At 57.3% G+C, this 15,338-nt stretch overlaps 1 protein-coding gene across 2 annotated transcripts in view; it reads right to left on the bottom strand.

Moving 5' to 3' along the window:
* Positions 1 to 714: 714 nt before the first annotated feature.
* HEATR1 (HEAT repeat containing 1) overlaps positions 715 to 15,338 on the bottom strand; it is a 45,745-nt gene continuing 31,121 nt past the window's right edge. Inside the window, exons 29-45 of one of the 2 annotated variants that reach the window (XM_031460811.2) lie at positions 14,244 to 14,372; positions 12,814 to 13,044; positions 11,982 to 12,108; positions 10,577 to 10,737; positions 8,257 to 8,303; positions 8,037 to 8,160; positions 7,339 to 7,479; positions 6,578 to 6,867; positions 5,854 to 6,004; positions 4,862 to 5,020; positions 4,579 to 4,713; positions 4,361 to 4,465; positions 4,108 to 4,276; positions 3,469 to 3,623; positions 2,808 to 2,966; positions 1,781 to 1,889; positions 715 to 1,002 (exon numbers count right to left, since the gene is read on the bottom strand). In XM_031460811.2, the coding sequence (XP_031316671.2) occupies positions 914 to 1,002; positions 1,781 to 1,889; positions 2,808 to 2,966; positions 3,469 to 3,623; positions 4,108 to 4,276; positions 4,361 to 4,465; positions 4,579 to 4,713; positions 4,862 to 5,020; positions 5,854 to 6,004; positions 6,578 to 6,867; positions 7,339 to 7,479; positions 8,037 to 8,160; positions 8,257 to 8,303; positions 10,577 to 10,737; positions 11,982 to 12,108; positions 12,814 to 13,044; positions 14,244 to 14,372 (2,481 nt within the window). In that variant the 3' untranslated portion in view covers positions 715 to 913. Of the gene's footprint in view, positions 1,003 to 1,780; positions 1,890 to 2,807; positions 2,967 to 3,468; positions 3,624 to 4,107; positions 4,277 to 4,360; positions 4,466 to 4,578; positions 4,714 to 4,861; positions 5,021 to 5,853; positions 6,005 to 6,577; positions 6,868 to 7,338; positions 7,480 to 8,036; positions 8,161 to 8,256; positions 8,304 to 10,576; positions 10,738 to 11,981; positions 12,109 to 12,813; positions 13,045 to 14,243; positions 14,373 to 15,338 lie in introns of those variants that run through there. The other variant, XR_010381800.1, reaches the window with a different exon arrangement.

Here is a 15,338-nt window from a genome sequence, read left to right as displayed (position 1 = left end):
GGTCCTAATTCTGCACTAAACCCCCAGATTAGATCAGGGGCTTTCAAACTCAGTTTGAACACCTATGGGAGAGTTCTAAGATGCCGTAAATTTTAAAAAGGCATGAATTAAAAAATAAAATGCCTTAAACAAAATAAAGGCAGACTGGTTTCATTTTGAGCCCTCACTTTCCAGCCTCACCGTGACACAGCACAGAGATCAGAGAACTTCAAAGCTCTGAAAAAACCTTCCTTCTCATACAAGGCACTCCCGGTTAAGCTGCAGTGGAAGTGCGGTCATGTCCGGTCCCGGGAGGCCCGCTTCGCGTCCCCCAGCGTTTCTGGGCCCTCCCCGGTTGCGGGTCAGGCGGCGGGGGTGGGGTGGGGGGCGTTTGTGAACAAGCCCCACCTCCCCCGCCCCCTAGAGACTGAAAGGGAAAGGAGGCCTCCGCCATCTGGGGCAACGCGCACACAGGAAGGTGTCACCCACCCAAAACGCAAGTAAAATCTGAACGGCTTTCTAGCCGAGAGCACTTCTGCTGAGTAACCGTCACCTCAAGGTAAGGAGTGAAGTCGGACGTGGATACTGCGTACAGAAGACCTTCCTCCACCAGAGGAATCAGGGCTTCCAGCCCGCACGACCCCACTGCCAGCTCCGGGTCTGAAAGGAGACGCAGGAAACGTTAGCGATCGCGAGGGACGACCACAGCCAGCGCTCAGACCACACGGCAGCCTGCACGGGGACAGCACTGTCCTTTACTCGGTGACATCTCCACAACCAGCGGGAGGGGCCTGCGCGGGGCACAAACCAGGGGGGAGTTTTGTAAGGAAGTCTGAGGAGGTGTTAAGGCACCAAAAGTAACATGGTCCTCAACACTCCAGAGTAAACTGGACGATCTCAACGCGGAACAGTCTGAGATACCAAGAGCCGCGTCCTAGAAGTAGCTCTGGAGGGGCTCTCCCAACACAGCTTCCAGCCGCTGGACGGTCCTCTGGCACTGGCGCTCCACCTCCTCGCACTCGTCTGCAAGATCGAGACACCGTGTCAGCCCGGCCGCCCCGCCGCCCCTCCCCGCCCCCTCCTCTCAACCGGAACCTGACCCCGAACAGCGGTGCCTCCTCCAGGAGGGAGGGGATAGAGGTGCCCGCGCTGGGCTCCGGGCTGGCAGTGACTTGCTGACTGAGTCCCTGCACCCCCCCCCCCCCAGTCTCAACAGGCTGCACTCACTCCCGGGCTGCGCGGTGGCACTGTGCTCACAGGGCCACGTCAGGACCTGCATAAATCTGGGCTGAGATCCCAGGCCCACACTCAGTTCATCAGGTCACCTAACCCTTTCAAGCCCCTACTTTCTCTGTGAGGCAGGGGCACGTGCCTCGTCATGAGGCCTGACGGGGTCACTGGCGGAGAGCGCCGGGGAGACGCTGCTCAGTGACGGGGAGGCTCCCTGCTGCATCCTTGGCAGCGCTGGACGTTTCCCTGTGGTCAGCCCCACGCCCGGGGACCTGGGCAGTCAGCCACAGAGGTGGACGAGGTCACGGGAGAGCAGCACCGCACGGGCACTGTTGGCGCAGCCTGGGAGCGAGGGCGAGTGACGGCGTCCCACCGGGAACCGTCCGTCCCCGAGGGCTGAGGCGTGGCGCTCACCCAGCACCCCCCCCCCACCCCGGGAACGGGCCTCAGCCCTGCAGCGGGGCAGGGGGCTGGCCCGAGACCCGGCCACATCACACCCCAGTCTGCATCCTCAGCGGGCACATTTCCACAGGACTGTACGGTCATCACTTCTGAATAGTTTGAGAATTACCTTCCATCAGCTCAGCTAAGAAAGGAATGGATTCTGGCAGCAAGACGATATAGTTCTCTTTCAGTTTTTCAGCCACTGCTAACACAGTAATCAGAGCAGCAAATCGAACCTGAAAGGGATAACAAGGTGAAGAACATTTAAAAAGCTAGTATTTCTGCATTTATTACTTTATGACCTAACCTGAGACAAAGTGAATTTTAAACTCAGTGTTATTTCACATGTGTTTCACTGTGTCCATTCAGCCAGCATCTCAGGTCCCCATGTGACAGGTGGGACCCGTGGATGCCGTGGGCAACCTTACAGATCAGTGTTTTCCAACTGTATCCTTGTGCTGCAGGCCTTCCATGTGAATGTCTTTTTGTAACATTTTCCTTAAAAAAAAAAAAGCTGGTTGCCCTCTTTCTGGTTTGGGGTAGTTTAAAGGATATTTGGATACAGTAAAGTGAGCTGTTTAAAAACATATTTGTAACTGCGTGTGGTCAACCAGGATTTTCTTGCTGTTGTACTATAAAAAAAAATTTTATTCAATACTGCAACTTTCCAAGAACCTACAATTTAAAATTCGGGGGTCCATCGAAATGGTCTCATTCTTCTCCTTATTTCCTAATAAATGTTATGAATTTCAAGTAATAAATCCATTAATAAAATGCTGCTTTGGTCGTCTCACCCACTGAGCTTTGAGTGTGGTCACCGTTAGTTTGGAACGGCGGACGCTTGGGCTGTTTGGAGTCTGAGCTCCGGTTCGCCCTCCCCGCCCCCCCAGACGCAACGGGACAGGACGCCGCCAGTCCAAGGAGCGCTCTGGACAGACTGGGAGCATTTGTCTCTGGAAGCATTACATTTAAATGGTGCTTAAAAAACACGAGGAATTGAAGTCCTTTGGGCACTTTCGGACCCGTGTCTAACACCGTGGGGGTGACAAGGCCACTGCTACTTGTAAACGGCCTGTGAGTGACAAGCAGATGCTCCCGGCCGGGCGACCAGCACCGGACCACGGCCGGCCTCGGTGCCACCCGCCGCCACGCACCTTGGGCGAGGAGTCTCTGGTCTTGAGCAGAATCTGGTAGTTGAGTGGTTTCCAGAGGGAGTCGTCGGCCACGGCCACGGAGAACTGTGCGATGCACGGGACCAGGTGCCGTGTCACCCGCTCCTGGAACCTCTCCTCTCCCCCGAGCCTGTTTTCCAGCTGTGAATGGAGAGACAGGCTCTGAGCAGAGGGCCTCGCCGCTGTCTGAGAAAACGCCCAACGTACGAACAGTGTTCCGCCATCCTTCCTGAGGTCAGCAGGCTCGGGGCCAGGGCCACTTATTCTAACTTACCACCTACTCTGACCTCAAACGGAATCTCAGCCCCTGGCACCACCCCTCCCTCTGCGGGACGTCCGAGAGGAGTTCTTCCAGAGGCAGCCACACCCCGACAGTCCCAATGGACCCGGGTTTTAAGAATTAAACATTTAATTCATAGACCTTATCTCATGCCTCTTACCTGAAAAATTCAAAAGTAAAACCTAGTAGATGCCATCATGAAGATAGGTTTTATTCACGAGAAATGAGAAACCAATTTTGAAATAAGCTCATAAAAAGGAAGAAAAACAGCCCAGCGAGCCGTCGCCATGGCAGACGGAACACCCACAGACGCGTTCCAGCCGCGGCTTCCGCACCTTTAACAAGACGGCAGCAGCTGCTCACCTGATCCACCAGCGGCGTCATCAAGGCCTCTGCTCTCTCTTTACTTATGAAATGCTGGGTGTCAAAAAGGAAGATTTTATACAAGCAGTTCAAAATAAACTGCAGTAGCAGGCAGCACTTTTCAGGGTCATTTTCAGAGTCAAAAAACGCTTCGTCTGTAGTAGATAAGAGAGTAAAAATGGAAACAAAAAACTGAATTTCACAATTTAATCTCTGGTGTGTAATTTCAAATCACAATGAAAAGAGCTGTGATCAGAAGGTGTTTCTAAGATGGTCTGGAAATCCATCAGATGAGGCACAACACAACGAACAGCAGCCTCTCAGGGAGGGGCCCTCCTCCAGACCTGGTGGGAGTGTGTGAAGACAGCTGAGTCTGGCCGGCCACATCACAGCTGTCAAGTGCGCTGCGCATCAGCATGAAAGGACAAACCAGCCTGAGCTTTAATGTTTCACAGTTAACTCCCAGTAACATTCGAACGTCTGTTCATCCTTTCTCCTAAGTGAGTCAGTCAGTTCACAGCGCGCTGAGACACCTCTGCGTCTGACACCTGACTCAGAAGAACCCAGCCCAGTATTCACTGTATGCTGTGTGGGGTGCACAGGGCAAGGGCGCCAACTGACCTGGAGTCAGCTACCAACCTGTTTTGGAGATGTTCACCTGGTTCAAGGTGTCAGCAAAGGGCTTCACTAGGTGGCCGGCAAACAGGGTGAAGAGCCCTCTGAGCGTGCCAGCGATGCGGTCCGCCAGGTTGCAGAACGTCAGCAGCCTGTCCTTTGGGGCGTCCTCCGCTCTGGCCCAGTCAGACAGCTGCGAGGACACAGTGGCGTCAGCTCCCCTCAGACCGGGCGGCCGCCACACAAGCACCGAGGCGGCGCGGGGGAGAAGGCTCACCTTGAAGAACAGGGGTCTGAACGTGACCTCGGAGAGTTTCACCACCATGGCGACCAGACAGTCAATGATATGGTTCTCTGTCTTCCCAACTTCCTCCAGGTCACCCTAAAAACAGGAGTGTTGATTCAGTAGAGTCCTGACATCTGCAAGCCGTGCAGACAGCCAGGCTGCTCTCTGGCCCCCAGCTCTGGGGCCCGGGGCAGCAGCAGCCAGCCTACCTCGGCGTGCTGGGCTCGGAAGTCCAGGGCCTCCAGGAAGAAGGCGGTGAGCTGCGGCTGGTGGGAGGCCAGCTCCTCCTTCTTCATGACTCCGAGGTGCTCACGCAGGATGCTCATGCACGGGCCCATGTGACTCTAACACACAGTCGAGAGAGGAGCCCCCTTTTAGTTCATTAATGCATTTCTAATGGGATTAAATAACCGCATTCTTCTTTAAGTGACAACTGAAAAATGTCGGTGCTGTAACCACCTCCCCCAAAGCCAGACGCCCGGATAATCTAACCTTCCAGGTCTTCTCAATCTGCCTGTATGTTTTGCTGGCGGCTGGCAGGAAGACTCGTGGTGACAGAGTGCCAGCCAGTGTCTTTTTAAGGGACGCAAGACGGACATTAGCCTGGGAGGCAGCGCCCAGCTCGCTGGTGATTTTCTCCACGTGAATCACCTGCAGGAACAGGAAAACGACGGTCAGGGCCGCTGCGGGAACCCACCGCAGGAACCCGCCGCAGATGGCCGTCCACGCGCTCACAGGCCGCGGTGACCCGGTGAGGCCGATCCGAATGGCACGACTGGGCAAGCCCAGCACAGCGGGGCCTCACACAGCACTCCTGCAGCCGAGCCTGAACATCTGCAGATAAAAGCGGACAGGCGCCTGGTCCCACGGGTGTCGGGGCCGTGGCACATGGTGGCCAGAAGGACACAGAGCACTCAAGACAATGGTCTCGGAGAACGGGGCACAGGGGCTGCGAGGAGAGTCGGGTTCTTCTTGGCTGAAACCCAGAAGGCTCCCCGGGGGAGCGGTCTCCTTCTCTGACAAGCCCACTTCCGAGGCCTGACCCCACTCACTCGCGTCATGACAGTTAAGGCTCCTGACCTCAAATGGCCAATGGTCAACAGGACAGGGGTCAACAGGAGGCCATTCTTGGAAACTTTCCTTCTGCGACAAATGCCACTGGCCTGCTGGCTATCTGCAGGCATCCTGCTCGGCAGACACCGCAGGGCTGAGATGCTCCATGCTGGACACAAGCAGGGCACCGGCTTGCAGAGGAAGCAAAGTGCAGAGCTCACAGGGGGACAAATGCAGGGAGACACATTCTGCAGCATGGAGAGGGAGGAGCCTCACACAGCGACACCCGCGTGGACGGCCTGGCCGAGCGGGAGGGACGAGGAACGTGAGAGAAAAGGCCCACGCTTGGGAGAAACAAGCACACCTTTACAAAAGTAAACCCTCCTGCCGTGCTCGGCCCCTGCCCCCCGCCCCGGCCCGGCCCGGCTCACCTGCAGCAGGATGCCTTCCAGGTAGGGGCTGAGGAAGTGCGGCAGGGTCTCCGCCACCTTCTGCAGGGCCGCCAGGGCGCTGAGCAGGTAGGGCTCGCCCGCCGCCAGCTCGCAGGCGTTCTTCATGGCTGTCAGCAGCGACGGCATCAGGCTGGAAGGAAGGACCGGGCTTCAGGGGACTTCGAACAGACACGGTAAACAGAGGAGGGGCAGAGGCCATCACGACCAAGGCCACACAGCTGTGCCCGGGACACCTCTGGTGCCACAGCCTCACATGTCCACACCTTGGACACGACCACAAGCCAGAGTCTCCCAGGGCCGACAGCACTGGCCCAGCCGTCACCTTGAAAAGTGACAGCGTCCTACAGCACAGCTAGCTGCGTTCAGTGTCTTGTGATCACCTAGAAGACTCTGACCAATTACAGACTTACGTATATAAAAAGCGAATCACTTCACTGAACCCCTAGAACTAACACAACACTGTAAACCAACTACACTTCAATAAAAAAAAGTAAAAGAAAAAGAAAAAGAACAGTGTCTTCCAACCGTGTGGACGGCCAAGGTGTGAGAGGCCCAGGAGCCCGCCCGCACCCGCACGGCGGCCAGCGCTGCGGCCGGAGGGCCCGGCTCGCTGTGCTCCCGGGGGGAAGGTCGCCCCTTCAGCAATCAGCTCCTAAGCTCCTGCCGAGAGGCGGGGACGCCCGCGCTGCCCGGCCCGGCCTACCTGGGCAGCTGGGGGACGGCCAGCGCCCGCAGCGCGGACACGGCCTCCGCCGCGCACAGCAGCGCGCCGCCCAGGACGTGCCGCTCCTCCCTGGCTTCGGGAGCCGTCAGCCTCGCGGCAGCGCTCAGCACAGCAACAAAAGGCTGCGGGTCCTCGGCACCGAAGTTCCTGCACAGGAGCTTCAGGGAGAACAGGGCTGTCTGTCTGTTTACTGGCGGCTCCTCCAGCGTCTTTCTTCTGCGCTTCACGAAGGCCAGGAGGATGGGGACCAGCTCGAGGAAGCGGCAAACCTGGGGAGGGGCCACGACCCCGAGTGAGTGCAGCTGCCAGCGGAGCGCGAGCCCCCCACCCCCACCCCACCTCTGCTGCTCGGTCTTGACGGAATTCGGATCGAGACGCTCTAAGCCTCGCAATCATGCAGAAGCCGCTGCTCCTCCATCTGCTCTGTGGCCGGTGAGCGGCTGCGCGCGCTTGCGGCCGAGCCTGTGTTTACAGAACGCGCCCTGCCTCGTCCAGAGTGGGAGGGGGTTCGAATTGTGCTCAAGTTCAGGCAACATGTGGCCCACACCAAGCAAGACCCCCACCGGGCTGGACTTGTAGCCTAAGGGCTCTCCTGTCGGAATTCACACCCCACGCTGAACACACGCGGGGCCCAGCACCGCACTCGGAGGGCCGGGCGCTCATCTGGCCTGTAGCCCTGGGGAAACCCGAGGGAGTCCCGGGCGGCTCTGGGCCGCCGCCGCCACGTGGGCAGCACTCACCGTCTGCCGCTTCCAGGAGGCGCCGTGCTGCAGCTTGCTGTTCAGGAGGTCCAGAGCCTTCCGGCGGACGGACGGCAGCGGGTTCTCCAGCAGACCCCGGATCATGGGGACGAAGGCTTCCGTGGGCAGCAGGGCATTGACCTACATGGCAGTGTTACATTTAACAAACGGGGAAAGTCACAGCAGGGGGACGCTCGCTCACGGCTGACAGCCCTTCGCCCACTGCACCTTCCAGGCACCTTCCCTCATCTGGTTCTTGCACTGGCCTTTCAGGTAGGCAGTGCTGACCACAGCTGCTACAAAGGCAGTAATAAAGCGTGCTGACAGCAAGTGAGTCGCTCAACGCCACGTGGCGCCTTCAGCCAGACCTGAGCCAGCGACCCCAATGTCACAGGCCCCACGGGGATTTCTCTCTTGTCCCACCTGAAGGCAGCGGGACGCTGTCTAGCCAGACACGGCTTAACACGCGAAGCGTCTTATTCACTGAGGCACATGTTCTCAGTTGATGTGGAATCAAATGTTTTTCAGAGAAAATGATTTCTAGTCATCAAGAGATTCTCTTCCAAGAAAAATCTTGAGCTGCATTATATTAAGAAAAGCTACTGCTAAGTTTACTCTTAAGCTAAAACTTCTGCTAGATGATGTTACAACGGCAGAGAGCAGCAAAGGCACTGAGCAGGCAGGAAGGGGAGGCGCACCTTGTCCAGCAGGTCGTAGGCCTTGCTGAGGAGGGCTCGCCAGAACTTGCCCGTCAGCTTGTCCGTGTTCCTCTCCAGGGACTGCGCCACCGCGTCGATGTAGCCCAGGACGGCCTCCAGCAACCTAGGACACGGGGCACTCAGAGGCCTGTGCCGGGCCCCGGCTCTGACAGTGTGAAACCACCTCCAAGTGAACATTAGAGAAGGGAAAGCAACGTACCTCTGTTCGAGGCCGGCCAGCGCCTGGGGGCCACCACTCTCCACCACCTGGGTTTAGAGACGGAATCGTCAGAACAGCCCGGAAGCCAGTAATAAGGACTCACTGGAAGGAAGCGCAGGGACACATCCCAGACCACTCGGCTCACACCTCCCAGTGCCTCCCGACGGCGCAGCGTAACCAGGCTCAGACCAGCCCACCACACATGCCCACGCCACTTCCCTCATTCGCACGCTTCCCACCGACTCTGATCACATCCTAAGATACTCAGACTACCTGGAAGGTACTACAAAGTCTGAGAAAAATACAGCAAACGAATGACCTTCCTCTACCCACCAGCTTTACGGAGCGCCCATCTTTCCTTAGCAGTGTCTGACTCTAGCTGCTCCCCCCAGGCCCCGACCTCTGACCCCAGGCCCCACACCGGACCCTGCCATTCAAGGCTGTCAGAGACCACACGCCAGCCAACAACACGCCTTCCTGATCACACTGGGTTTGAGACCTGTCTCTGGACTTGAGTTGTTCTGGGCCACTGGTTTACCCGCACACAGCGCCCTCTGTACACAACACAACTTACATCTTTGTTCACTTCTGTTCGTAGACATTTAGTTTATGGCCACTTTTGTTCTTCTAGTAACAGCGCTAAGAAAGCACGTTTCTCCTTGAGCATCTGGCAAGTTTTGTAGAAAAAGGGGAACCGCGAGACCACAGCAAGTGGGCGTCTTCAACACGCCTGGACGCTGCCCAGTGCCCGGAGCTGTCTGAAGACGCTGTCCCGACTCCCGCTGCCCAACGTCGCCCACAAACAACTGTCCCCCTGGTCCTGCCACCCCTGAGCACTTAGGATTCCTGCCAGTTTGATGAACACCACAGTGGCACCTCATTTCACCTGCATTTCCCTTCCTACTATGGCGGCTGATTCGTCACACTGGCCATCTGTGACTCCTCGAGTGAATTCATTTCTTTGCCATTTGTTCTCACAGAAACTGAGGCTTTCTGATTTACCCAGGGCAGCAGCTTTTCAGCCTGCAGTTTTTTCATGTTTACGGAAACTTTGTTGTTGTTTTGAAGAAATTCTCCTCCATCCCCCGGGTATGTTTCCCTAGAGTTTCTTCTCAGAGAAGCACTGCTTCTCACACAGGCAGTTTCATCCACCTCAGCTCTCGTTTACATGTGAACAAAGCCGTCCAAGCTCCACCCTGCACAGCTGCCTCCACGCTGCTCAGTGGTGCCCGCCCGCAGCACCGCGTCCCCTGGACCGCGTAGGCGCCCGCTGCCGTGCAGCCTGCGCCACCACCCCCCGCCCCCGGCCCCGGAGCGCCTGCCCGACGCGGCGCGGGAGCCGCGCTGACCGCCTGTGAGCTCGTGGGGCCGGCATCAGGGCTGGGCGTTTGTTAGTTCTTCCCTCTTCATTTCTTTGGCCAAATGGGACAGTGACAGAGGGCGCTTGGCTCCCGGCTGTAATGGGCTCATCCTGAGGCTGCCGTAAAACAAAGGCTTCCGAGGAGCCACCTTCCCAGGCCGAGTTCTGCCCCCACGTGCTGAGCGCTGCTGCCCTTCCACCGAGAGTCCTGAGCTCACAGAGTCACTTCTCTGTCAGCATTTCCCTCCCGGCAGCTCACGCACCGAGCGAGGTGCGGTACAGGTGAACGTCACGGCCTTCCTGGAATCCTGGTCGCCGTCCAGACCCCTCTTTCTGCCACTTCAGTGCTGCATAGACAGCAGGTGCACAGTGCGTCTGCGCAGAGCCCACCGCACTCGGGTCAAGAAACAGCAAAGCTCTCAGCACCGCAGACTCCCTCCTCCACTCGACACTCGGCCCTCCCCCTCCTGCCCAAAGACGGACACCACCGTTACCCCCAAAACTGCAGGCCTGCCTGCCTGTTTCTGAACTTTGCAGGACTGGAGTCACAGGATGCATTCTTTTGGGTCTGGCTTCTTTCCTTTGATGTCACGTTGACGGGAGTCTGCAGATGGCTGAGTGTCCTCATGTCCATTTATGATGACGGACACTGCCCGCGCCACGGCTGAGGGACACCGGGTGCTGCCAGCCCCAGGCCACCGTGAGTACCGCTGTCGAGAACAGCCGTGCACTCCCGTGGGCAGCCGCCGCTCGGGGACAGAATTACTGAGCCACGGGGTTTGGGGGCACGGCACGACAGGAGGCCATGCCAAGCCGTCTCTCCTATCAGTTCTCTATTACTCTCAAAGGCACGCCTCAGGTTTCCACGAGATACCTGCCAAGCTACTTTTACCAGCTTAAAGCACAGTTCCCTTAGAAAAAGCAAAACTGTACCACCAACACACGTGAAGAACACCTCACCTTTCTGAGGAAGCTGCTGGAGGCCAGGAGCTGAGCCATGAAGGACACGGACAGGAAGGTGACGTGTCGCAGCTGCTTGGCGGTGTGTGCGCCCACGGCCAGAACACGCAGCGGCTCCTCCTGGGACTCACTCCTGCCGGGGCCCGGTGTGGGCGCGGTTTCTGAAAAGGGCAGCAGAGCAGGAGGCCTCACTCAGCCACGTCCCCGGCTCCACAGAGACAACGAGCACAGTGAACGGGTTGTTCCGGGGAGGCCTGTTCACCTGTCACACGCAGTTTCTCCCCTTTGACGTTAGTGACGGGGGAGGACCCGTACCAGGGAAGTGCCCAACAGTCTGGGGAACAGAGCGCGCAAGACAAACCAAACCAAAGGCGGGGTGACCGAGACACGCAAGGGAAAGGGGGCCTCCAGGTGCCGGCTCCACAGCCAGCTTCTGAGGCCGCCAGGCACCCCCTTTCGTGGCCCCACTGACTGGAGGGCCTCCCTCGGCGTCAACGTTTAATTCTCAAAGCTGGGGACGTGCGTCCTCCCACAGCTGAGGGGACCTAACATAAAAGGGGGTGCGGTGCCCCGGCGGGGGGCATCTGTGGTGGGCACGTGGACTCCACTTCCTAGGGAGCGACACTAGCACCCCCCGCAGGCACCTCCCGGGTCCCCCCCTACACCCGGGCGTCGGGAGGACGGGGCGAGGGGCCACGGGGCAAGGGGCCGCTGCCTGGAGCACCGACATGGCGTCTTTAGAGCCTTCTCTCTGACGCACCTCACCGCTCTGCGCCAGACGGCACAGAACAAAGAAAACTCGTAACAGGTCCACCTGCTCTTAAGCGGTTCACTGGTGGGGTGAGCCGCGGTGTTTTCTTCAAGACCCCCACTTGATAAAATTGTAGTAACTAGTTGCCACTGCTGTGGTACTTGTTTTTTCCCTTCTTGTAATTATCTTTACACATTTTTTGCGGGGGGTGGGAGGTAATTAGGTTTGTGTATTTTTAAATTAATTTTTTATTTTATTTTTTAGTGGAGGTACTGGGGACTGAACCTCAGCTCTGCCCCTGAGCCACAGCCTCCCCTGTCTTTGCACAAGTTTAACAGGAAGCTGCGACACAGCCAGCAGGTCGTGCTAACCTGCTGTCATTTCCCTAATTCACTCCGACACCTGCTCCCCAACAGCGACACACCAGCATGAGGCACTGAGGTGTGAAAGCCGGAGAGAGGAACGGCCAGAAGCCCTACTAATTTCCATGAGGACTCGAGAAGGTTTGCACCAGACTCAAGTTACAGACCAGACACTCAGTCTACACAGTCCTTCGGAAGACGCACTGCGGGTCCGGAGCACAAGCCCACTGCCCTCTGCACCCGTCGCGGGAGCCCCAGGCTACACGGTACCCACCGCCTGATCGTTGCCCACCTTCCTGGTCCTCTGGCAGCTGCACCAAGTACTGGAGGACATTCATCACGCTCTGTATCTGATGCTGGACACTAAATTCACAACAGACTGAAATCCAAAACTCAGTGTCGGCCTCCAGAACCGCGTCCTGCGTAGAGAAGAGGGCAGGTAAGAAGCTGCACCACTCAGGCTCATGTTACTCATGTTACTCAATAAGGACAGAGAAGGGAGACGCTTTGACAGTTCTTGGCACACAGAGCTGCTCTATGCTGTCCCTGCGGTTGTGTGTGTGGCCTTAGGAATCAGTGAACGAGCTCCTGACATAAAAAACCAACTGGGGAGAACCATGGGGCCCGCTTCCAGGATAAAGCACTTGATGATCCGGAGAACGGAGCGCCGCTTCACTGGCAGTGGGTTCTAGGTCTCTTTGCAGACCCAAGCCCAAGGATTCACTTAAAAACAGCCCTGGACCGAGCAGCTCTACCCCCCTCAGCAGTGCTCTTCAGTCACCTGTGTCTCACTGAGCTGAGTGACACCCACCCTCCTCCCCTTCCCTCTGAAATGCCTTCAAAACCACGTTCAAGGGACACAGTTTAATCACTGCACAGCCTGAGCCAGAATGCCCAGCACGGCACTGGCCCTGTTTCTAGAAACGTCAGGTCAGCTCAGGAGAAGTCCTGTGGCCCAAGGGTGCTCAGAGGGCCTTGGGCTCTGACAGCAACATCAAGGGAGGCCACAAACTTGTCTGAAAGCAGTTCTGATCAAGCACCCCCCCCCCCACCGTTTACAGCGGAGAGTGACCCGAAACCTGGAACAGCAACACTTCCCTCCCACCAGCCCGCCCTGTTCTGACCTTCTCTCCGCCGGCCACCACCAGGGCTGTTTTGGTGACATACTGCTCAAAGAGCAGGATGAGAAGAACCCAGAGGAATCGCTCTGCCCCCAGGGTGTCAGTCAGCTGTGCGAGGACCGGCAGCCGCCTGTGCTCCGGGACGTGGGGCAGTGCGTCCACAAACACGCCGACGATCTTCACCACGATCTCCTCCACGCTCCTCGTGGCCTCTGCGGAGCCTCCAGTGTCAGACTGTGGGACGGCAAGCAGGACGCTGAGCAGAAGCAAACCACCCCCCGCGAGACGGGCTCTCTGCAGACAGGAGAGGCGTTCGGATGTGCCCCAGAGCGGTGGAGGGAATTTTAATAAACCCAGTCAGCAAGTATCCCAGGAGTGCAGACTGCCCCTGGGCTGAGCTGGGACACGTAGAGGTGACGTTGGGGGCCCAGCCAGCAGAGACCCCTGCAGGGCCCGCCAGGCCTGCACTGCCTGGGGAGGGCGGTGCCCCCTGGGGAGCCCAGCGCCAGAGGGGCGATGGCTGCCCCACCTGCTGCCTTCAGAACGAACTCCACCTGGTCTCACTTCTGTTTCCGTGCTCGAGAAACAGTTCCTGGACAAACCGCAGAAGGAAGACACAGACATTCGCCATAGACGCTCGCCTGAGTGGTTACCCCGATGCCTGAGCCCCGCCTGGGCTCTTGGCCCCTTGCACCCTGCACACCCCACCAGGTTCCAGGGCTGCTTCCCGAAGCCCGGCAGTCCCCACCCCGCGGACGCCCCCCTCCTGAGCCCCTCTGCATCTCTCTCCTCTGCCGGCGTACGTTCCTGTCCTTACACATGGGAGCTGCCCGGGCTAACCTGCTGCACACAGAACACCAGCCTCACACCAAGACGCAGAGGACAAGGTGCTGCCGACGGGCGCTCCTGGAGTGGTCACGGCCAATGACACGAGCAGCGACAGCACCAGAGCGGGGCAGGGAGAAGCCCCCCGGGCAGAAGCACGCTCACTCAGCCTTGCGGCCGCTTCGCACCTTCAAGTCCTTCACTCCCTCTGGAGACCCGCCTGGTGGAGACCAGGCCTCCCTCAGCTCCGGGAGCCGGGCTCCGAGCGTGCGGTGCATGTCTGCTGAGCCGTGTGCATCAGCAAGTCTGCTTCAAAACCTCCTGTCCCCCTGCCCCCGCCCTGCGTAAGGGCCCCCTCAAACTCAGCCCACGCCCCGCAACGCACAGGAAGTGCGAGTTCACTGTCACAGGAAGAGCCAGCCCGCACGTTCAGAGACTTCTGGAAAAGATGTTACCTCCTAGAGTGTGTCTTGGCTTCGCTGCTCTGAGAGGCACAAAGCCCTGAGCGTTTCAGAAAGGCTTTTAGTGTCATTCACCACCACCTCAATGTCACTATGTAAAAACCGTAAAAGTTAAACCACACTAACGACAGCAGGGAGCCCGCGTACCTGAATGAGCGCCGGGATGACCATCTTCACCGTCTTGCTAATGACCTGGAAGCTATAGGTGTCGTCCAGGCGCATGACGTTGGCTCCCATGAACGTAAAAATAGACATGATGTTGTGCAGAACCTTATCCTGAAAGGAAACACGTTTCTCAGCATTTTCTATTTTAAGCACATCAAATATCAATAAGTCATTAGAGGTCAGCAATAAAAAGAAAAGACCCAATTTAAAAATGGGCAAAGGATTTGCAGAGACATTTCTCCAAAAACAAACAAATGGTCATTAAGCACATGAATAGCTGATCCACATCAGTATCAGGGAAACTCAAAATCCCAATCTTAAGACATTGCTTCACACCCATGAGGGTGACTGTAATATAAAAAAAAAGACAGTAACAGCTGTGAGGAGAGGAGAAACCACCACCCGCAGACACTGCGTGGTGGGCACGAGATGCACGGACACTCTGGAAAACAGTCTGACAGTTCCTTAGAAAGTCAGAGCCAGCATGTGGCCCTGCAGCCCCACTCCTGCTGGAAACACACTCACACAAAACCTCCCATACGAGTGTTCGCAGCAGCGTAACTGAGAATCGCCAAAAAGTGCAAACAACTGAAATGTCATCAACTAATGAACAGGTAAGTCGCGGTGCACGCGCACAACGCTGTTATCACACAGCCGTAAGAGGAACACGGGTTCAAGCTTCAAAACAGATGACTCTTGAAAACACTGTGCAAAGTGCACTAAGTCAGACACAAGGAAGGCCACACACTGTATGGTTCCATCTACAGGGACCGTCCAGAGCAGAGAAGGCGGGCAGGGCAGGGGTGGAGCTGGGGACAAATGGCTGCTCCCGGAGTGATGGCCGTGTGACCTGGTGCAGGTACCAAGACGGCTGAACCTTGCACTCTGAAGGGGTGGGGTTTACGGCATATGAACTACGTACAGTTGGCTAAACAAAAGAAAAATATCAGCCATTCTTAACTGTTACTGGATTACCAACCCTGTGAGAGCCACTGACTGTATCCCAAGGGAAAAGCCCCCCCCAGATGAGACCTCCCACACATGGCCGCAGCGGATCAGAAGACAAGCCCTTTGTGC

This window comes from Camelus dromedarius, chromosome 8 (assembly GCF_036321535.1).
Source record: "Camelus dromedarius isolate mCamDro1 chromosome 8, mCamDro1.pat, whole genome shotgun sequence".
Taxonomy (NCBI): domain Eukaryota; kingdom Metazoa; phylum Chordata; class Mammalia; order Artiodactyla; family Camelidae; genus Camelus; species Camelus dromedarius.
This window is presented reverse-complemented; position numbering and strand designations above follow the sequence as displayed.